Genomic DNA, 26,002 nt, shown 5'->3' with positions numbered 1-26,002 from the left:
TTAAAAAAAATATACCACTGGTTAAAAATAAAAACCTATCTTTAAATAATTTTGCACAGTGCAGACCTTAATTGCTTTATGTTTTGGTAGTAGTAGACGGTAGAGCATTTTGTGACTCTTCCAGGTATTAACGCTATGCTTATTCCTGCCGCTTAGCATTTATTTATTTAATTACATATTGTACACATAACAACAACTACAAAATACAAAATTGTAAAAACTTCACAAGTTATTTAAATGTATAATATTTATAGGTTATAGTTATTAGGTAGGTTACATTTACATCGCAAAATACCTATGTGTAATTGTAAAACAATCCAATTGTTCATTGACTACAGAACTAGTATAAACTGTGTTTCAGTAGTCAGCCTTCCTCAATTATACAGGAAAAATTACACAACGAGCAAATAGTAAGAAATTTTAACAAAAAGACATCCCTATCCCTATCCCTACTAATATTATAAATGTCAATGTAAGTTTGTTTGTTACGCTTTCACGCAAAAACTACCTAACTGATCCTCATGAAACTTTGTACACATATTCTTGGAAGTGTTAGAAGTAATATAGGATACTTTTTATCCCGACATTAAGCTCGGTTCCTTTGGGTGAGGGGATGAGTGCTTGACGATTTTACACCATAATTCCGACAAATTATAACAGATTTAAATAATTATTTTTTGTACTTTAGAGGTTATAATATGTGTTTAATTTTGCCCAAACTGTGGTTGGAGATAGAGGACAAAACTCTTCAGCGGGCAGCAGCAAACCCTTCATTTAAGGCTTAGCGATACAAAATACATTATTTTTTTTTAGATCAACTACTAAATTTTATGTCACTTCAAAAAACAAAATCAAACGCAGACGAAGTCGCGGGCAACAGCTAGTTTAAAATAAAGCATTGTTGCAACGCTGTGTCCCGGTCTGAAGAGCGTGGTTGCCGGTGTAATTACGCCTAAAATTTATGGATAGAGGGCGGCACGTTGCAGGACGTGCTCCTTGCATGCCTTGTGTAGTATTGCTCTGTTTATTGGCGATAGTTTTCCGCTGACCATCTGCGTGGTTCGGGAATTATTACTATAGTTAAAAAGCCATACTCCACTCGGGAAACATCCGTGGAAGTACTGAATGCTTAATTCTGCCGCAGCATTGCTTGTGTTCCGGTCTGAAGCACAGCGTACAAATAGATCAAAAGTAAATAATATAATTAATAAATAAATATAAAAATAAACTAATATATATAATAACTGTCTGTTATGTTGTCTGTGTCAACATCACAAAGACACAGTTTATGCAATTTAATCTAGCCGGTCGGAAGCGTCGGTGCCTGTCTGTTTCCATTCAAGCCCAAAAAGTTGAGCAGGTCGATAAAGCTACTTTTTTGGGCTTCCAGATAGATCAAGGCTTAAAATGGAATTTGCATATCGACAAATTATGTGGCAAAATTTCTACAGCTTGTTTCGCTCTAAAGCGCGTTACACATACTTTGTCAGCAGAGGCAACGTATGCTTGCTACTTTGCTTCTGTTCAAAGCCTTCTTCAGTATGGAATTGATTTGTGGGGACGCGGTGCCGATTGGGATCGCGTCTTTAAATTGCAGAAGCGGGCAGTCAGGATACTTGCTCACGTATCGCAAGACACCCCAGCTCGACCCTACTTTATTAAACTAGGTATTTTAACGCTACCTTGCCTACTCATTTATAATGTAGCAGTATACGTAGAGCAGCACAGAAACGAGTTTGACAAAAGGAGTCATTGTTACTTACGATACCCTCATAGACTTCTATCCAAATATCACAGCCTTAAAAAAGCTACAAAGACTGTAGCAGGCATGGGTCCAGAAGTTTTTAATAGGATACCAGGTAGCATAAGAGATGCACCAAATAATAATTTATTTAGGAAAAAACTGAAGACTTGGCTTGTCGAGAAGGCTTTCTACAGTTATAATGAATTCTTGGATAGTAAAATATTGTGAAGATTGACTTTACTTATTTGTTATTATAGAATAATATTATAATGAATTTATAAAATAATAATATACATTTGCATGAGACAATTTATTATTGAATAATTACTTTGTGACGCATAATATTAATATTTATGAATAAATGACTATTGACTATTGACTATTGACTATTAACAACACTTACATATTTAAATACTTTAACATAAAATAAATGAGTAAGTATGTACATGCTATTAATGTTGAATGGATAAATATAATAGACCTTCTTTAGTCTCTTAAGGGGCTAAAAAAATTCTTTTTTATAGTAGTAATTTGCTGTTTTCCATTTACGGCCGATTGGCGCAGTTTGCAGCGACCCTGCTTTCTGAGCCCAAGGCCGTGGGTTCGATTCCCACTACTGGAAATTGTTTGTGTGAAGAGCATGAATGTTTTTCAGTGTCTGGGTGTTTATACGTATATTCTAAGTATTTATGTATATTATTCATGAAAAAAAAAACCATCAGTCATCTCAGTACCCATAACACAAGCTACGCTTTCTTTGGGGCTGGGTGGCGATGTGTGAATTGTCTTAGTATATTAATTTATTTATTTACCATTAGGTCATCGGCTAGGTGCGCAAATTACTACTATAAAAAAAACATTTTTTAGCCCCTTAAGAGTCTAAAGAAGGTCTATTATATATATCCATTCAACATTAATAGCATGTATATACTTACTCATTTATTGTATGTTAAAGTATTTCAATATGTAAGTGTTGTTATTTTTTTTTTTTTCACATCCAAACATATTTATTAAGAACAGTTTGAAATAAAATTATAAATATAACCTAAAATAAACTATTTAAAAACTAAATAAAATCTAAAACGTCCTCGAAACCACCGCAGCGAGGCACAGTTCCTAAGATGCTGGCAGCATTGCCCCTTTGGATGGCCAAACTAATTCGTTGGCCAAGGTAACTGCCCGCTCTAGGATCACCGGTAGACTCGATAACCCTTTTCGATAATTCTTTGAAAAGGGCTCTTGCCTCCGGACCCCACGGTCCCAAAGTCTCTACTCCAAAAGGCACAAAAATGAAGCTGCTATCCAGGTTTTCATATTTACGCCTCTTGGCCTGCTCGGCACTGGAAGCAGCCGCACCTACCATTGACGAAGTGGCCTGGATGTGTGATGCAGCTAGGGTATCAACACAAGTTGCATCCCACAGAAGTGACCTTCCAAGCCTCCAAGGTATGAGCGTCATACCATCAGGTCTCTTGCCATCGCTCCGCGCCAAACCAATAGGTTCTAATACAGCTGATAGTGTTGTTATATATATTAGTTTATTTTTATATTTATTTATTAATTATATTATTTACTTTTGATCTATTTGTGTACACTAGTTTATGTATTAGCATGTAGTTATTCGCATGTATGTATTTTAATATTTGTTCCACGAGCAGTCTATTCTCCTCTTCTTTTTTTTCCTAATTCAAAGGTTGCCTGGCAGAGATCGCTAATAAGCGATAATTTTTTATTACAACTTCTTTCGATATGTTTCTGTTTTTGTTATATTTTATATATGTTAATGTTGTGGTATACAACTAAAGAGTTTAATAAATAAATAAATAATTTTCCCATTGCAATAAGTGGGGGTTTTGTCATCTCTTAACAGCTATATTTACATCTTTCTCCAGATACAGGTTTCTTGAAATTACAGACCACTGCTCACGTGCAACAAATTGTTGTTATAAACATGCAGTATATAATATTGTGATAGAAAGTGAGCGTAGTGAAATCTGAAGTACTTTTTGTGTATTCCCTTTTTTTTTTTAGTTTTCTGTTAGCTACTAAAAATTTTAACCTTCTATGCGGAATGCTAATAGAAAAATGAATCGAGATGTATAATGTATAAATCAGCACAAAAAAATTTAAATTATTATTAACCAAATAAGAAAAAAAAAATAACTTTTTGTCTTTTGTTAAAAATCCAAAAATTATTATAATAAAAGATCCTTAAAGAGGAGGAAATTTCCAGTAAAAAATCTCATCTCTCGGTATTCTATCTTCATTATTTATATCTTTTATTCAAAACCGAAAATAGTTCTACGCGCTGCTTACTTTTTGATTTTTTGAAAATTTCAAAAAATTTGAACAAACAAGAATCAATACTTTTTTGTAATTGTTGACTGGACTTCTGATACAATAGCTGGTTCCTCGTGTCTCCACCCGCGATAGCATAAGGTAGTAAAGTTATGTTATATAAGCCGAGGGGATACCTTCCTAGCAACAATAACATTTTTATAACATACTAAGGATGCCCGCGACTTTGCCTGCGTTGGATTTCTGATTTACCGGCCCACTACAGGGCATGACTCTCCTCCCACAATACGAAGGGGTTCAGGGGGGTAGGTAGTCCACCACTGTGGCCCAGTGCAGATTGGAGGACTCTACACACCTTTGAGAACATTATTCACCGTTGAAGCAAGTGATATTTTAATTACTTAAAACGCACATAACTTAGAAAAGTTTGACGTGCATGCTGGGATTCGAACTCGGTCCCCCGAAAGCCAAGTCGAGCTCATACCCAATGCGCTATCACCGCTTCGACGAAAGATCATCGACGATAAATTTCACACTATATGTCGTAATTAATTAGTGTCGACAAAGTTTGTTTACTACAAAGTTTGTTTTCTGGTATTAAAAAAAAAAAAAAACATGTTATTTCTGTACAACACTGTGATACCACTTGGGAACCGTTTAAAGGTGACAATCTCACGATACATTATTTTCATCTAAATTTAACGATTAATCCAGCGCACGCCAAGATAGATGATTTTTTTTACTTACTAAGCGAGTTACGCATTATCTTTCTAAATTATAGCCATTATTTTATGCTGTTCTGTATGTTTTGCGTGAATGAGTATCAAACATCCGTAAATCTACATACTTTCACATTTATAATAATTAGTAGGAAGTACCTAAGGTGCACATAGCTAGGAACTTGTCAGCAGGAAAAGTTAATAAACTAGAATCTTTAGAAATTGCCAACGCAAAAATAGGCAAAAAACTAAAGTGTATGAATACCGCTTCAAACTAGTAATTCCTTTTTTGTTTTCACGAACCGTTTTATAAGAGCGTAATAATATAAATTTTTGTTTTAGAATTCTCATAAAATTTTACTAGCGCAGCTATTTCAGTGCTTGTAAACATTTGGTCAAATTATCGTTTATGAAAACGTTATGATTTATTTAGCCTTTTCAAAATGAGAATAAATTTTGATGATTTCTCTGGCGTAGTTGATCTGTGGTCTAATTTTTGGAGGTCCCGGGTTCGATCGGAAAAAAACCAAGTGTATAAAATTCACTTTACCTAATGTTAGACACGTGAAAACCACTGTACTACTTAATAATGAGGAACTGAAACTGGAGGATACGACAGTTTTTCTAGGAATAACGTTAGATTCAAAACTTCAATGGGGCCCTCATGTAAATAATTTATCGAACAGGCTTAGTTCTGCTGCCTATGCGGTAAAGAAGATACGCCATATGACCGACGTAGAAACTGCTAGACTGGTATATTTTAGTTACTTTCACAGCATTATGTCATATGGAATTTTACTTTGGGGTAATGCTGCTGATATTAGCACTATTTTCGTGCTGCAGAAGAGGGCTGTTCGTTCTATCTACAAAATGGGTCCGAGAGAGTCATTGAGAGATAAATTTAAAGATTTTAAAATAATGACAGTGTATAGTCAGTACATATTTGAAAATTTAATGTACGTTCATAAAAACATTTCTAAGTTTAAGAAAAAATGTGACTGCAATAATTTAAACATTAGAAGTAAGAATAAACTTACAGTATACTAGGTTACATAAAATTCATAATTCGTTTAAAGGAAAATGCATACAAGTCTTGTCAAGTCAAGTTCAAAGTTTGTATTAAACCTAAGCTTATAGAAAAGTCCTATTATAGTATAAAGGAAGAAGAAAAGTCCTATTATACGTAAACGATAAAAAAGCTTGGGTGTAAATTATTGCTCTAACCAGGTTGATCTTCTAATAATTTAAAATGACATTGTGAGATGGTGATAACAAAAAAAAAAAAAAACACCCGGCTAAGTTTGTTGTGGGCTTCTTCTTAGACCGTACTCGTAGCTTTAGTTTTAAGTTTACGAATGTGGTTATCGCCATCATCTCACTACCGTGTAATTCTTATGTACGCATCAAAAGTGCCACCTATGGGCCTACTTGAATAAAGATATTTTTGACTTTGACTTTGACTTTGATCTCCGCGGCAGGGGAAATTCAGACATTTCTAATTTCCTAATTTTCTCTGCTCTGGTCTGGTGGGAGGCATCGATCGTGGCTAGTTACCGTGCTACAACATAAAAAAACATGCTACCGATAAAGATGCACATCCCAGCATTTAGCGTACCGGTACGATGAATGTACAGCGTGGAATGGGTGATATACCCCAAACAGGTTAACCCGCCACCATCTTGGACTCGATGACCTACCACTAGCTAAGATTACAAAAATAACCCCGCGCTACAATAAATATTATAAAGGTAGTAAAATTTGTTTCTATATTACCATTTAATTATTCTAACAAACATTTTTAATAAATAGCTTCTTTAAATTGAACTTTACTCTAGGAACCAAAATAGGTATTTATGATGATTTAATTTAACTTATCATGAATAACTATTAATATTTCTAATTGTTATCATAGAAATAAATTGAATTTTATTAAAAATTTACATCTACTGTATTTGTGTACGACCTATCAATAATTATTAGATATAAAAAACCACGTAGCTCAGTGAGTCTGACGATATGTCACCAAACCCCTCGGTTAAATCCTGCGAAAATGATAAATCGAACAAGAATGCGCCCGACGGGAAATAGCTCAAATACCGGAATATCACACGACATTAAACGCCAATGTTCTAACAAACCACGAATGGCATTACATTTTCAAGCTTGGATTTGCCACGACCTCGCTTTCTGCCCTAGTACTGCTGGATTTACATTTTTGTGTGCCAAAACTCGTTTATTTTTTGGCACCAATGTAACACTTGATGGCCGTAAATCATAAAAATCGTTATTGTACTATGTCCTATTAATTTATGAATTGCTTAAATTGTCCATTTAGTATGCAATAAATGTTTACATGGTCGATGCTAAGAAATACGTAAATATATTCTAGCAATTTGACGGCCGATTGGCGCAGTTTGCAGAAACCCTGCTTTATGAGTCCAAGGCCGTGGGTTCGTTTCCACAACTTGAAAATGTGTCTGTGATGAGCATGAATGTTTTTCAGTGTCAGGGTGTTTATATGTATATTCTCAGTATTTAGTATATTTATTATTCATAAACATATTAATCAGTCATCTTAGTACCCATAACACAAGCTACGCTTACTTTGGGACTAGGTGGCGATGTGTGTATTGTCGTAGTATATTTATTATTTTATTATTATTATAATTCATTCAGTTAAAAACGTACAGTCTATGTTAACCTTGACAGAACTACTTCTGAATTATGAAAAAAAAATCACAAAATATACTTTGAAATGTCGAAAGTCGAAAACGAAATAAGAAGTTATAAAACTAAAATTGATAGGTACTATAGGTAAAAAGTGTGACAAGAAAAAAAGGCGATTCAACTTAATGAAAATTTTATAATAAGTGATATTTAGAGAGGTAAAGGAAATTACGATTTTATCTCAAGATTTAAAGTTTTGCTATAATTTTAATGAGTATTCTTTACTTAACTTTACGATTTTTTACGAACTGTAATCAAGTTTTTTGTGACATCCTCGTTCGGGTTCGGGTTCATCCTCATCCAAGCAGTATTGCTTTGTTCCGGTCTGAAAAATACGATTGCCTGTGTAATTACAGGCACAGACACAGACACAAGGCGGCACTTTGTAATACGTATTGTTTACTTGCCATGCAAAGTGTTGCTTATTCTATAGGCGATGATTTTGCACTATGGGCTATCCGCTTGGCTTGTCAATTGTTACCATAAAAACCTTGATATACCGGCCACTTTTTCATACTATGTGTGTACACTAAATGAGTCACTAAAGTGTTCTTTATCCACATGATGCCGTTTTCAATTATGACCTCACAGAACCCTCAACAAATCGTGGTCATAAAAAATTCACGCACTAGCCGATGTTTACATTCTAGTCAATAATGTAAAGAGCAAATGGTTTCCGAGCCCTGACATATTGTGTACACATTGCAAAAGGTATTCCTGGAGTTTTCCAAGGCTGCCGATATGGGTAATCGCCACGGTAACGTATTTATTCCGACCTTTTTAATTTAACACATGAATAATTCGATGATAGAATTAGTTTAATAATTGTGAAACTATTTATAGGGCTAAGGTCGAACTTTGATAATAATTTGAAGTTTTTAATTTTCACTTTCGTGATGATGCAGTTTAAGATGGTAGCGGGCTAACCTTGCTAGGTTTCTACGTGACATCTTTGCCAGTAGGGTGATAACTAGCCACGACCGAAACCTCCCACCAGACCAGACCAGAGAAAGTTCCAAAATTATAAATCGCCACACTGTCCCTTGATTGAAATTGAACCCGGGAACTCCAGCATAAAACCTGCGCTGCGCTTACCGCCGCGCCAGGGAGGTCATCAAAGTTCTATAGCGTTAAGTTTTTCGCATACCGTTAGTAAGGCTGCTTATATTATTCCACGTGTTTACGTGGCTTAGAAATGTACAAGGAATATTTCCGTATGATTTTCCCGGCATACCTACTGTCCGCTATTTTTATTTTTCCAAACTAGTGTCCTTGCTCAAATTGTTCTGGACGTTAAAACAACACACGTTTCACTATTTAGAACGTTGAATATTTTGACTTACCAACACGTCTGCTATTTTCTTCTTTTAACATTAATTGTATGAGTTAAAAAGGTTTTTACATTTATCATTGTCTACCTACCCACTTTCAAAATGGTAATGTGAATAAGTAACGATGTTGTAGCATTAATTGTGAATGTTAATATATTAATCTATTAGACTAACAAAGCAAAAATTTGTCAACGGCTAGGTGTACGGAAAAATTATTTTGAGTTTATGCTTACACCTTTAAATTAAGACCTGTGATGTATATTATGTGTAATGAGTTAATTAATAAAAAAAAAAATCAAATGCAGGCTATAATACAACTGAGCAGTATTGTGGTAAACGATCCATTATTAGTTAACTCTTCATTAGCACACCATTATGAAGTTAGGGAAATAAAATACGAATAGAAATACCTTATCGCTTAGTAGCGATATTCATTCAGTGAACGACAGTTTTAATAAAAATACAACTTTATAACTTAACTTAAAATTCAATGTTTGCTTCAATGCGATCCTTCTCACATATCAGAAATAAGTCCAGTTTTCGTATTTATTTTTATTTTCATTATTTTTTATTTTATTTATTAAGTTTACTTACAAACACTTACACTACTACAACCGTTTTTATTAAATTTTAACTATTCTATTTAAGTGTAATGTTTTCTTAAAAGTAAACACAGCATATGAAAATATATAATAAGTTACAGTTGTATTATAAAATTATAATAACACCAAATAATGATAATGAAAATAAGCTTAACTTGCTATACTCCGCGAACAGCAGGAGAATCTGTATGGTGTAATTTATAATTACTTCAATCCGAATACTCCACAACGAACAGATCACCGGCCTCTACGCACGTTTCGCTCCGAAACCGAAGCATCCTTAGTAGATGTTGACTTTACAATGAATAATTGTTAAGTTCATTGTAAAGTCATTCATAAATATACTATGGATTTCCGCAAAGTAACGCCTGCTTCTATCCAATACCATATAATGAAAATTTACTTCGACAGTATTGATAGATTGGTGCGTTTTTTTCAGTCTTTAGTAAACTATTGGTACTCATCATGATAGTCAAAGGAAGTCTTCAAGGAAAGAAGTACAGAGATGAAATAATAAGATATCCCAAAGACACTAACTACTGGGTAACGGACTTTTTCGTGAGGGGCTGTAAAAATTTCATTGAGAAATGTCCTGCGGCTTATAAGTAAGTATTTTGTTATTCTCATAGGATCCTCGCTATAACTATTATTTATTTATTTATGGACTACTAGCTGTTGCCCTGCCTTGTCTGCGTTTGATGTGGCATTCAATTTAGTTGTAGTTCTAAAAAAATTTAAAGTATTTAGTAGTGCTAAGCCTTAAATGAGGGGTTTGCTGCTGTCCGCTGAGGAGTTATGTCTCTTATCTCCAACCACATTCATCAGATCTACACAAAGTTTGGGCAAAATTAAACACATATTATAACCTCTATAGTACAAAAATAATTATTTAAATCGGTTATAATTTGTCGGAGTTATGGTGTAAAATCGTGAAACACTTTCATCCCCTCACACAAAGGAACCGAGCTTAATGTCGGGATAAAAAGTATCCTATATTACTTCTTACACTTCCAAGAATATGTGTACAAAGTTTCATGAGGATCGCTTAAGAAGTTTTTGCGTGAAAGCGTAACTAGCAGACTTACATTGACATTTATAATATTAGTAGAGATAGGGATAGGGACAGGTATTAGGTGTTTAGCTAATCAAGCGGTGATAGCCCAGTGGGTAGGACTTCGACCTCACTTTCGGGAGGCCAAGTTTGAATCCCAGCACGCGCCTTTATCATTCTAAGTTAGGTGCGTTTTAAGCAATTAAAATATCACTTGCAGTGAAGGGTAAACGTTGTGAGGAAACCTGCATTCCCGAGAGTTGTCCATAATGTTTATTTATTTATTTTTTAAGAGCACTAACAACATGCATATCACAGGTTTAGCACACACACAAAAACATGGACTGATATGCACATCAATTACAAATGCACATAGCATTGACAAAGCGTCGTCTTAATTTGACTAAAAATTTAACTCACCGATAAGTTTTCGGTTAGTTTTTTCCTAAAAACTGTGGGTTTGTCATGGAAGATATCGCTGCCAGGTATCTTTTCGAAAAGGTGTGTGGATGCCAGTAATCCGTCCGTTTTTTTTTTTCGTGGGTATATCGTCATGGATTCCACCGTACCACGGGGAGAACATTCGAGGTTATGTCGGACTCGTACCGGCTAAAGCCCCACGGTGTTCCAACAAGTCGCCTGGTGGCAGGGCCACGGGAACCCTTTCGCACACAGCCACCCACTTATCCGCCCTGGGCCAACGTGGTGGACTATGGCCTTAAACCCTTCTCAATATGGGAGGAGACCGGGAGGAGACCGTGCCCTCTAGAGGGCCGGTAATGGGTTGATAGTTAACTACCTGCATTTTTTATTATGAAATTTAAGCTTTACTTTCATAATATATTATGGATTTCCGCCAAGTATCTGCCTGCTTCAATATCTGCTTTTTTATTTGATATATTTTAGTAGTAAAGAGTTTTGTGGTAGAGCTCGTAAGGGAATGTACTGCCGCATAGCAACATTGCTGTTATGCGGTCCGGTTTTGACGAATTCCCCGCTAAGCAATTTAGTGTTCCGGTGGGCGGTGCGTCATAATTTACCACCAGGTGAGCTTGCAGTCAAGGGCTAACTTGTAGTGGAATAAAAAAACAGCGAAGTTGCCGGGGTAGTTACAGGCAGATGTGGCTTTAATTATAATAAGAATGTGATTATAAAAATTTTTCATTATCAAGCTATCGTAGTTAAACGTGGTCCTTCGAGCCGGATGATAATAATAATAATAATATCTTGTTTAATTCAGGCAGTTCCCATCTCAATTAACACTTTAACTACTTGTCTTAACTGGATGGACAAAGGGCGGCAATACAGTACAACGTATTCCTTGCATGCTCTGTGAAGTGTTCATCTGTTTATACGGGATGGTATTCCACTTGAAATCAAGCGGGCTCAATATTTCGCCCGTCCATTATCACTAGGTTTACAAACTACTAGCTGTCCCCGCGAATTTCATTTCGCCTTAATAATTTTTACATCACAATGTCTTTGTAAAGTATCATACGTAGAACTCATTCTACTCCGGTTTAATGTATCTCTCTAACGGTCACATCAACCGTTCTACGTCTATAGACAAAATGACAAGCGCCGTCAGTTCTGTTTTATTACTAACTAGCAATACCCTGCCACGCTTCGCTGTGGCACATTGCGATTGAATGATTGAGAAAAATAGATAAAAACAATCCTTGATGCGTATCATCATCGTATCATGCTAAAATTTCAGCACGATCAGTGTAGAACTTTTTGAAGCGTACACAAACCATCATAACATTTTCATATATATATATATATAGATATAGATATAGATGAACGGCTAGATTATTGTTTTGATTTTAAACAATTTATTTTATATATATTATTACTATTATTACTTATTATCCTATTCCGGACTAACAGGAATCAAACTAATTAAAAAGAAAGAAAATCGGTCCATCCGTTCTCAAGTTATAAATGGTGTAACTAACACGACTTTGTTTTATAAATGTAGATATTAAAATATCTTATGTTATTAGGATACAAGCAATATGCGCCCGCAACTATGACGGCGATTATAAGAACTTTCCGAACTATTGCGAGATGCAGTACGAAAACTGTAACACATGGAGAAGTGAGTATACCTTTGTGATCATTTTTACCATCATCGTCAACTCATTACCAGCTTAGGCACGGATCTCCTCTTAGGACTAGAAGGGTTCCGGCCGTAGTTCACGACGCTGGCCAAGTGCGGATTGGCACTGGCGTGCACTGGGTTTCTTACCAGGGTATGCATACAGCAGGCAAATTACATAAAATGGCAAAAATACAGCTTTTACACAAGTTATCTATAAATTTTAGGGTAGGCAGTGATTTTGCGCAAGTATGAAGTGCACGCCACTGCGGATTGGTAGACTTCACACACCCTTGAGAATATTATGGCATGAAGGTTTCCTGGCGATGTTTTGCATGGCATCACGTGCTCTTCGAAACGAGAGTGGACATCAGCGATTTCATAACTCAGAGCTGGTACCATAAGATTTATGTCACAGAAACCCCCTATATTTATTTTTTACTCGACTTACAAATTGGGCATATTGGGTTTCTTACTAAATATTTTACACTCAGGGTGTTTTGCACATTTAACTTAAGAGCCCGACAAGATTGGATTCCATTTCGGTTTCAGAATGTTGCAAAATAAAACGCGACGTAATATACAACTTGGCTGCTCCGTGCACTTTTTAATTTCCAAAAGTATAATTAAACATAAACGAAATTAGAATGTTTTAATGTACAATTTCACTACATATACACAAAAGGCCATCCAGTTAGAAATATAGCCAAGAATAACTTATCTTTTTCGCTGGACCCGGCTTCGTTCGGGTGCAATACTAACGCTTGTGGGGCCGTTTGAAAAATATACCATCATGGACTTTTTTGTAGATCCTTTTAAGATACAATCCCGTAGTAATAAATAATGATTTCTATTCTTTTCCCTACTATAATAAAATATGTATGTTTACAACATAATAAAAACCTTCGTAATCAATCTATCTATTGCTTAAAACTGTATTAAAATCTGTTGCGTACTTTAAAAGATCTACGCGTACAAACAGCGGGTGACTTTTTTTATACTATGTTTTGACTACCTCCTTGGTGCAAGGGTTAGCGCAGTGAATTTTATTAGGAGGTCCGGGGTTCGATTCCTGGCAGGGGCATTTTGGAATTATTTCGGAATTTTATCCGACAAAGACGTGCCGATAAACGATTTAGTGTTCCGGTGCCGCGTAGTAACCGATTAGGGGTATGACCATACTCCCTTTGAAGGTTATTCCCCTACCATCTTAGACTGCATCATCACTTACCACCAGGTGAGTTTGCAGTCAAGGGCCAACTTTTAGAGGTATATATAAAAAAAATACCTATTTCTTAATCCTCATTTTGGAATCCAACCAACCATGGTCTCCTGGGACGGAATTTTGTATGGTTAGCAAACACAGACCTCGTTTAGGCAGCGCCTTAAATACCCTTAGCGTACCCCCGAACTTCACAAAACAATGATGTCTCAAGGCCCAATTAAAACTTCTCAATTAAATAAAGCACCTTTTATTTAATATAATTATACTTTAGCAAAAGTTCTTATATTGAAAATAATATAGTAATTAATACTATAACGAGACATTTTTAATAACATTTTATAATATTACTAGCTGTTGCCCGCGACTTCGTCTGCGTTTGATTTTGTTTTAAAGTATTCAGTATCCCTAAGCCTTAAATGAGTATATATAGTAGTAGTATATATATATATAACATGTGACTGTCAATTAATTATAGACAAATAATTTGCAATAAAATAAAATTGCGACTATAATTAAAGATCTAAGCTATCCTATCTCTTAAGTTGGACCAGAATGCTGACGGTGTGCCAATTTAATTTAAAATCGGTTAAGTAGTTTAGGAGTCCATCGCGGACAAACATCGTGACAGGAGATTTATATATATTAAGATATATATATATAACATGTGACTGTCAATTAATTATAGACAAATAATTTGCAATAAAATAAAATTGCGACTATAATTAAAGATCTAAGCTATCCTATCTCTTAAGTTGGATCAGAATGCTGACGGTGTGCCAATTTAATTTGAAATCGGTTAAGTAGTTTAGGAGTCCATCGCGGACAAACATCGTGACAGGAGATTTATATATATTAAGATAACAAGTCTATAGGCTTTATGTATGATCGGTCGCCATACTTCAACATCCGGCTAAATTTGTTGTGGGCTACTTCTTAGACGCTTCTTAGTTTTACGTTTACGAATGTATCGCCATCACTTCTCACTACTATGTACACATTTTGTATGTTATCAACGCATCAAAAGTGCCATCTATGTGCCTATTTGAAGAAATATTTGACTTTGATTTGACAACTTTTGGGAATCGAACCCGGCACCTCCGCTTGTAAACCATAGAGCTCATCACAGTGCCAGGAAGGTTGTCAAACACTTTCTCTTTAAACATAATTTGTTATATAGGTTATGCTGTTAAAGTAAATACTAATATATATTTTTTTTACTGTATTCTGGTTTTAGAAATATTTAAAAAAATTCTTTATAATAACTATATTCCTTAGAGGTGCATTATATAACAGCTACAAGATACGAGAACACCACAGTGAAGCTTATTTCGCACTTATAGACAAAAAATAAATAACTCCATTCAGAAAGCTAAAAACTGTAGCTTTGTCTAGACAAAAATGCCAAAGCTAAGCGCACCACAGACTAAAGTTTTGGAATAGACATCGCATGGTACATACTCTGTCTATTTTACGAGTTTTAAATTATTTGTTCGTAATAATCTTCAAACTAGCGCGTATTTTACATTTAAAGTTAGTCTGTCCGTCTGTAGGCTCCAGGTCCAGGGTGTCATTCATAAACCCCGATAGTTAGACAGTTGAAATTATTCACAGATTACGTACTTTCGTTACTCCTGTTAAAAACGCATTTGCCGTTTTGTAGATAAGGAAGCCTTCGTGCAGAAGTCTGACACGCACTTGGTTGTTTTTTGTTTTTTTCCTCTGACGTGGGATCAGAGTCTATGCGTTGTCAAGCTGCTGCAATATTTTTAATTTTCTATTTTATTAATATGGTGGGCAAAAGACAGCCATGCACAAAAATTATTTACTGAAGTACATTATTTACTTAAATACATTATTTATATATTTACATAAGTACATTATTAAATTAAATACAATATTTACTTATGTACATTATAAACTTAAAAACATTATATACTTAAGTACATTATATACTTAAATACATTATATGCTTAAGTACATTATATACTTAAATACATTACATACTTAAGTACATTATATACTTAAAGAAATTATATACTTGCTTTCATTATATACTTAAGTACATTATTTACTTTTGTAAATTATTTACTTATGTACATAATATACTTAAGTACATAATATACTGAAATACATTATATACTTACTTATATTATATACTTAATTACATTATTTACTTATGTACATTATTTACTTAAATAAATTATATACTTAAGTACATTATATACTCAAATACATTATTTACTTAAGTACATCATATACTTAAGTACATTATATACTGAAATACATTATTTACTTAAATACATTATTTATATATTTACATAAGTACATTATTTAATTAAATACAATATTTACTTATGTACATTATAAACTTAACTACATTATTTACCTATGAACATTATATACTTTAATACAATATATACTTAAGAACATTATATACTGAAATACATTATATACTTACTTATATTATATACTTAATTACATTATTTACTTATGTACATTATTTACTTAAATAAATTATATACTTAAGTACATTATATACTCAAATACATTATTTACTTAAGTACATCATATACTTAAGTACATTATATACTGAAATACATTATTTATATATTTACATAAGTACATTATTTAATTAAATACAATATGTACTTATGTACATTATAAACTTAACTACATTATTTACCTATGAACATTATATACTTTAATACAATATATACTTAAGAATATTATATACTGAAATACATTATATACTTACTTATATTATATACTTAATTACATTATTTACTTATGTACATTATTTACTTAAATAAATTATATACTTAAGTACATTATATACTCAAATACATTATATACTTAAGTACATCATATACTTAAATACATTATATACTTAAGTACATTATATACTGAAATACATTTTTTACTTATGTACATAATATACTTAAATACATTATTTATTTATGTACATTATATACTTTAATACATTATATACTTGAGTACATTATTTAATTAAATACATTATTTACTTATGTACATTATCTACTTAAATACATTTTATACTTAAATACATTATATACTTAAGTACATTATTTAATTTAATACATTATTTACTTATGTACATTATATACTTAAGTACATTATATACTTAAATACATTATATACTTAAGTACATTATATACTTAAATACATTATATACTTAAGTAAATTATATACTTAAATACATTATTTACTTAAGTACATTATTTAATTAAATCCATTATTTACTTATTTACATTATATACTTAAATACATTATTTACTTATATACATTATTTATCTATTTACTTAAGTATATTATTTACTTATGTACATTATATACTTATGGACATAATATACTTAAGTACATTATATACTTAAGAACATTATTTAATTAAATACCTTTTTTACTTATGTACATTATATACTTAAATACATTATGTACTTAAGTATATAATATACTTAAATACATTATATACTTAAGTAAATTATAAACTTAAATACATTATGTACTTAAGTACATTATATACTTAAATAAATTATATACTTACTTACATTATTTACTTAAGTACATTAATATACTTATGTACATTATATACTTAAGTACATTATTTAATTAAATACAATATTTACTTATGTACATTATAAACTTAAATACATTATTTACTTAAGTACATTATATACTTGCTTTCATTATATACTTAAGTACATTATTTACTTCAGTAAATTATTTACTTATATACAGTATATACTTAAGTACATTATCTACATAAATACATTTTATACATAATAACATTATTAACATCAGTACATTATTTACTTAAGTACATTTTATACTTAAATACATTATTTATCTATTTACTTAAGTAAATTATTTACTTATGTACATTATATACTTAAGTACATTATATACTTTAATACATTATTTACCTATGTACACTATATACTTCAGTACATTATATACTTAAGTACATGATATATTTAAATACATTATATACTTAATAACATTATATACTAAATTACATTATATACTGAAATACATTATATACTTACTTGCATTTTTTACTGAATTACATGATATACATAAGTACATTATTTACTTCAGTACATTGTTTACTTAAATACATTATATACTTAAGCACATAAAATACTTAAATACATAATATACTTAAGTACATTATTTAATTAAATACATTATTTACTAATGTACATTATATACTTAAGTACGTGATATATTGAAATACATAATTTACTTATTTACGTTATATACTTTAATACATTATATACTTAAGTACATTATTTAATTAAATACATTATTAACTTATGTTCTTTATATACTTAAGAACATTAAATACTTAAATGCATTATATACTTAAGTACATTATATACTTTAATACAATATATACTTAAGAATATTATATACTGAAATACATTATATACTTACTTATATTATATACTTAATTACATTATTTACTTATGTACATTATTTACTTAAATAAATTATATACTTAAGTACATTATATACTCAAATACATTATATACTTAAGTACATCATATACTTAAATACATTATATACTTAAGTACATTATATACTGAAATACATTTTTTACTTATGTTCATAATATACTTAAATACATTATTTATTTATGTACATTATATACTTTAATACATTATATACTTGAGTACATTATTTAATTAAATACATTATTTACTTATGTACATTATCTACTTAAATACATTTTATACTTAAATACATTATATACTTAAGTACATTATTTAATTTAATACATTATTTACTTATGTACATTATATACTTAAGTACATTATATACTTAAATACATTATATACTTAAGTACATTATATACTTAAATACATTATATACTTAAGTAAATTATATACTTAAATACATTATTTACTTAAGTACATTATTTAATTAAATCCATTATTTACTTATTTACATTATATACTTAAATACATTATTTACTTATATACATTATTTATCTATTTACTTAAGTATATTATTTACTTATGTACATTATATACTTATGGACATAATATACTTAAGTACATTATATACTTAAGAACATTATTTAATTAAATACCTTTTTTACTTATGTACATTATATACTTAAATACATTATGTACTTAAGTATATAATATACTTAAATACATTATATACTTAAGTAAATTATAAACTTAAATACATTATGTACTTAAGTACATTATATACTTAAATAAATTATATACTTACTTACATTATTTACTTAAGTACATTAATATACTTATGTACATTATATACTTAAGTACATTATTTAATTAAATACAATATTTACTTATGTACATTATAAACTTAAATACATTATTTACTTAAGTACATTATATACTTGCTTTCATTATATACTTAAGTACATTATTTACTTCAGTAAATTATTTACTTATATACAGTATATACTTAAGTACATTATCTACATAAATACATTTTATACATAATAACATTATTAACATCAGTACATTATTTACTTAAGTACATTTTATACTTAAATACATTATTTATCTATTTACTTAAGTAAATTATTTACTTATGTACATTATATACTTAAGTACATTATATACTTTAATACATTATTTACCTATGTACACTATATACTTCAGTACATTATATACTTAAGTACATGATATATTTAAATACATTATATACTTAATAACATTATATACTAAATTACATTATATACTGAAATACATTATATACTTACTTGCATTTTTTACTGAATTACATGATATACATAAGTACATTATTTATTTCAGTACATTGTTTACTTAAATACATTATATACTTAAGCACATAAAATACTTAAATACATAATATACTTAAGTACATTATTTAATTAAATACATTATTTACTAATGTACATTATATACTTAAGTACGTGATATATTTAAATACATAATTTACTTATTTACGTTATATACTTTAATACATTATATACTTAAGTACATTATTTAATTAAATACATTATTAACTTATGTTCTTTATATACTTAAGAACATTAAATACTTAAATGCATTATATACTTAAGTACATTATATACTTAAATACATTATATACTTACATGCATTTTTTACTGAATTACATTATTTACTTTTGTACATTATATACTTAAATACATGATATACATAAGTACATTATTTACTTCAGTACATTATATACTTAAATACATTATTTACTTATTTACGTTATATACTTTAATACATTATATACTTAAGTACATTATATACTGAAATATATTATATACTTACTTACATTATTTACCTATTTACATTATATACTTTAATACATTATATACTTAAGAACATTATTTAATTAAATACATTTTTTACTTATGTACATAATATACTTAAGTACATTATATACTTAAGTACATTATTTTATTAAAAACATTATTTACTTATGTACATTATATACTTAAGTACATAATATACTGAAATACATTATATTCTTACTTACATTATTTACTGAAGTACATTATCTACTTAAATACATTTTATACATAATAACATTATTAACATAAGTACATTATATACTTAAGTATATTTTATACTTAAATGCATTATTTACCTATGTACATTATATACTTTAATACATTATATACTTAAGTACATTATATACTGAAATACATTATATACTTACTTACATTATATACTTAATTACATTATTTACTTAAATAAATTATATACTTAAGTACATTATATACTCAAATACATTATATACTTAAGTACATCATATACTTAAATACATTTTATACTTAAGTACATTATTTAATTAAATACCTTTTTTACTTATGTACATTATATACTTAAGTTCATTATATACTTAAATATATTATATACTTAAGTACATTATTTAATTAAATACATTATTTACTTACGTACATTATATACTTAAGTACATTATATACTTAAATACATTATGTAGTTAAGTACATTATATACTTAAATAAATTATAAACTTACATTATTTACTTAAGTACATTAATTTACTTATGTACTTTATATACTTTAGTACATTATATACTTAAGTACATTATATACTGAAATACATTATATACTTACTTACATTATTTACTGAAGTACATTATTTACTTAAATACATTATTTATATATTTACATAAGTACATTATTTAATTAAAACAATATTTACTTATGTACATTATAAACTTAAATACATTATATACTTAAGTACATTATTTACTTCAGTAAATTATTTACTTATATACAGTATATACTTAAGTACATTATCTACTTAAATACATTTTATACATAATAACATTATTAACATAAGTACATTTTATACTTAAATACATTATTTATCTATTTACTTAAGTATATTATTTACTTATGTACATTATATACTTTTATACATTATATACTTAAGAACATTATATACTTACTTACATTATATACTTAATTACATTATTAACTTATGTACATTATTTACTTAAATACATTATAAACTTAAGTACATTATATACTTAAATACTTTAAGTATAATGTACTTGAGTACATTATTTAATTAAATACATTATATACTTATGTACATTATACACTTAAGTACATTATATACTTAAATACATTATATACTTAAGTACATTATTTAATTTAATACATTATTTACTTATGTACATTATATACTTAAGTACATTATTTAATTTAATACATTATTTACTTATGTACATTACATACTTAAGTACATTATATACTTAAATACATTCTATACTTAAGTACATTATATACTTAAATACATTATTTACTTAAGTACATTATTTAATTAAATCCATTATTTACTTATGTACATTATATACTGAAATACATTATATACTTATGGACATAATATACTTAAGTACATTATATACTTAAATACATTCTTTACTTATGTACATTATATACTCAAGTACTTTATATACATAAATACATTGTTTGTCTATTTACTTAGGTATATTATGTACTTATGTACATTATATACTTAAGTACATTATATACTGAAATACATTATATACTTACTTGCATTTTTTACTGAATTACATTATTTACTTTTGTACATTATATACTTAAATACATTATATATCCGAATCCGGGACAAAACTCTTCACAGATAACAGCACGTCATTGCTGCCGTTTTATGCAATTTTCCTAGTGTATGCACACCCTGGTAAGAAACCCAGCGCACGCAACTGACTACGACAATACACACATCGCCATCTAGTCGCAAAGTAAGAGTAGCTTGTGTTATGGGTACTGTAATGCCTAGCGATCCTGGAATAGCTCATAGGCTTATTTTTTTTCCCGGAAAAGCCATCAGCCACAGCTCCTACAGGATAACATCGCTATTTTTTCCACATTTGTCGTTTTTCACATTTCAAAATCCGCGCAACGGAGTTTTAGATTGACGTGTTTTTTTTAGATAGGCATAGTTGAAGTCAAGCTTTTGAGTTTGTTTGGTTGACCGCGCTAATCTCAGAAAATGCTGTAACGATTTCGATTTTTTTTTTGTATTGGTAGGATCAATTAAGGCTATATAACATCACGCTACGACCAATGGCTACCATTATTAAAAAGTAAATCAAATAAAAGATATTGGCGTAATTATGGATAGTAAATTAAGTTTAATGCTACATATGGATAATATGATTAAAAAATCTCTGAAATTCTTGGGATTCATCATTAGAAATACATTACAAATACTTTAAAAAGTCTTCTACCAAGCTAGCACTATTTAATTCGATTGTACGAAGCAAACTTGAGTACTCTATTGCATGGAGCCAATCTTATCAAATACACATGAATAGGATACAGAGAGTCAAGACAAGGACATCATTTTAAAAAAGGTCAGTACCTACGCAGATCTACTGAATGTATACAAAACGTTGTCACTGTCTGATCGCAGGGACTTTAATGATCTCTCTTTCCTGAAAAGTAAACAGAAAAATAGACGGAGGGATCTATTGCCCAAATCTGATGAGCAGGGTGCGATTGGCTGTACCAAAGCTTAATGCAAGTTCGCATATTATGAATAAGCTAACGTTCAGACCTAGAATCGCTACATCAAATCTGGGCAGATCCGCTCAATTGTGTAGAATAGTTGTTACCTACAACAAATTGGTTCGAAGTGCTGGCTTGGATATTTTTCGACACTCCGCCCCGTGTTTCAAAAATTAAGTCAAAAAACTTTTAAAAGTACGGCAAAATTGTTAGTCATTTATTTATTTTTTAAGTTATTTTTTTTCTTGGTTATGTAAGTACCTATTTTAGGGTTTATTTTTTTTTCTCTATTTCATTTTAAATTTCTTTTGTTTAGCGGCTAAATATCACTAAAGTGGTATTTTGTGTTATGCTTGCTGAGTTAGCCTTTAAGTGGGGTGTACAGCATTATAAAACAATTGTTAAATGTGTCCATATATTAAGATAGGTTGGCTTCCTAATAAATAAATAATAATTTTTTATGAGAAATGTTGCAAAAACTGGAATAAATATCTTTTTTGAGAACGTGTGAACATACGACAACTTTTTGAAGTTGACTCATTCGCGTATGAAGTCGCGCGGGTCTGCTAGTTAATATATATAATTTCGTGTCATAAAATGTCAAGGACGGAACCTAGAACAACTTAAAGGGCACTGTTCGCGGGTGATCAGCGATTATATACGCGAAATTGCAGGAAACCGCCAGCCCGGATTTGCCGCCCACACACGTACAATCGGTCGATGTGATAAATCGCTATGCCTCGTTTACAAAAGGACGTTGCTAGTGCAAGTGGAATATCTCAGTTACACATTCAAATAGCTTGTACTTATTGCTTGCACCAGTAACTTGTAGAAGTAGCATTTAAATAAATAAAAAACAAATATAAGACGACAATACACAAATTGTGTGCGACTATTGCAAGTATCATATACATTTTTGTAAATTAAATTCGGAACCAACAGGATTTGAATCTGCGACTCTGGCAGTCGTTGTCTGAGCGCTCTTCCACTAAGCCGATGCCTAAATTAGTATATGCCTTCTTCATCAGTCTTATAGACACTGTATGACTTGAATGTGAATCAGAATGGTATAAAAGCTTAGTGGAAAAGCGCGCAGGTCGCGATTGCCACAGAGTCGCAGGTTCAAATCGTGACTTTACAGAAATTTTAAAATTTATAAAATATTTAGAATTTTATCTTTTGTTTGTTTGTTTTTTTTTTGCATGTGCAATAAAGAATCTATTAATAATGTCTCATTAAAGCGGTGAATCCAGTGTGTTTCAATTTTGATGACATATTATCGTCATATTAAAATAACTCAGCATAATGAGGCCTTCTAAATTCATACACCTATACAAATTACAATCCCTAGACTGCAGACATCATAAAGACAATAACGAACAATGTGCATTACATACTAAATCAGTTTGCGACATACACTAGAATATTATATAGTCTGTATTAACGTGAGCATTAGGATAGTATTGCGTAGATACCGCAAATAAACCAGTATACCGAAAAAATATTATTAACTGATTAAGGGTTTTTGTTATACCTGTAACATGTTAGCCCGCTACGATCTAAAACTGTCTTATCACTTACCTTCAGATAGATAGATATATAAAATCTTTATTGCACAAATTAATAGTGAAAACGAGAAATAACAAAAACAAAAAATATACATATATTAAATCGCAAAGGCGGTCTTATCGCTTTAAGCGATCTACTCCAGACAACCCTTAATGGTAGAATAAAGTTAGGGAAAACGGGATAGTGCAACAGGTTAATAATAACAGGTGATAAAATAAATAACATACACTTTTCAAACTAATCTATCTATCTTCTATATATATAAAAGAGAAAGTGTGTGGGTATGTTCCGTATAGGCTCCGAAACGGCTAGACCGAATTCAATGAAACTTTCAGGGAATCTCCGGATTGACCTGGCGAGTAATTCTGTAAAGTTTTGTGACGATCGAAGCACTCCTATTTTTGAACTGTCAAATACAGCTTTTATTTACTATGATGATATTCTATTGTTGGGTGTACATGGGTGTAGATAATGATCTTCACCCGCTCGAGAAGAGAATAGAAGAGAATGAATACGGAGAGAAATAAATGATTTAATATATTATGAGACTTAAATTAAAAATTTAATGACGTAAGTTTATTGCTTAAATAAAATAAAGCATAATCTAGCCCGGAGAAGCGGGCTGGGTACGCTAGTTATACATAAAACTAAATTAAATACCTATCAATATATATACATACAATCATACGTACGTAGATACAATGGGACATACATACACTATATCACATTAGATAAAGGGTTATTTATTAGGTGCTTCCTAGCGGCAGAAATAAGCATGGTTCGTCCCCGGACGAGCTCGGTTACAAAAAACTCTACTGCGACAAGAAACTGTTTGTAGTGACTCTACCAACGATCTGATCCTTATTATATAGTAAACAATATTGTTATACTCTTATTAATTTTCTTTCGCAGACTGGCGAGTGTACAAACGTGAGCGGTGCTGAGAAACGGGAAAGGTGTCTTCAATAAAATACAATTCTTACGATCATCGGGCTTTCGTTTGTTTATCTTTTAGTAAATAAGTTTTATAAGAAATATTTTTTTTTTATAATTTATATTTTACTATCTGCTTACCGCGTTCTTTGTCCGCGCTTAGTAAGGATTTTTACGAATCCTGTGGGAAGCATTTTATTCCAGAAAAAGGTATTATCTATTTTATGCTTGGGATAAAAAGTTTATCCCTACAAGTTACCAAAAATCAAGTTGATTGATTTATTATGAAAATTAAGCCTAATTCACTCGCACTCCGCAAAAAACAGAGGAGTCTGTGTGGTGTAATTTATAATTTTTTTCAATCCTTATACTCCACACCAAACAGATATTCGGCAATGTACGGCTCTACGCACGTTTCGCTCCGAAACTGGAGCATCCTCAGGAGATGTTGACTTTACAATGAATAATGGTATTTACTATTGACTATTATTTTATTTTTATAGACAATATACCTCAAACAAAAGGAAAGCTGAAGTGGCAATCGGCGGGGTACATAGTTTAGAGAACCGAGGAATGTTGGGGTATCAATGTGCTGAAAATGGCGCGCCTACACCGGTTAACCCAGCGCTGATCGACCCCCAACAAGGTGGACCAA

General features: G+C 30.5%; 1 protein-coding gene across 1 annotated transcript; it reads left to right on the top strand.

The window, feature by feature from the left end:
• Positions 1-8,212: 8,212 nt before the first annotated feature.
• On the top strand, positions 8,213-25,401 carry LOC120634407. The gene is made up of 4 exons (XM_039904941.1): positions 8,213-8,245; positions 9,861-10,026; positions 12,479-12,573; positions 25,327-25,401. The coding sequence occupies exons 1-4, from the start codon at positions 8,230-8,232 to the stop codon at positions 25,356-25,358; spliced, it is 309 nt and encodes a 102-aa protein (XP_039760875.1). The 5' UTR covers positions 8,213-8,229; the 3' UTR covers positions 25,359-25,401.
• Positions 25,402-26,002: the final 601 nt, after the last annotated feature.

Source organism: Pararge aegeria, chromosome 23 (genome assembly GCF_905163445.1).
Source record: "Pararge aegeria chromosome 23, ilParAegt1.1, whole genome shotgun sequence".
NCBI lineage: Eukaryota > Metazoa > Arthropoda > Insecta > Lepidoptera > Nymphalidae > Pararge > Pararge aegeria.
This window is presented reverse-complemented; position numbering and strand designations above follow the sequence as displayed.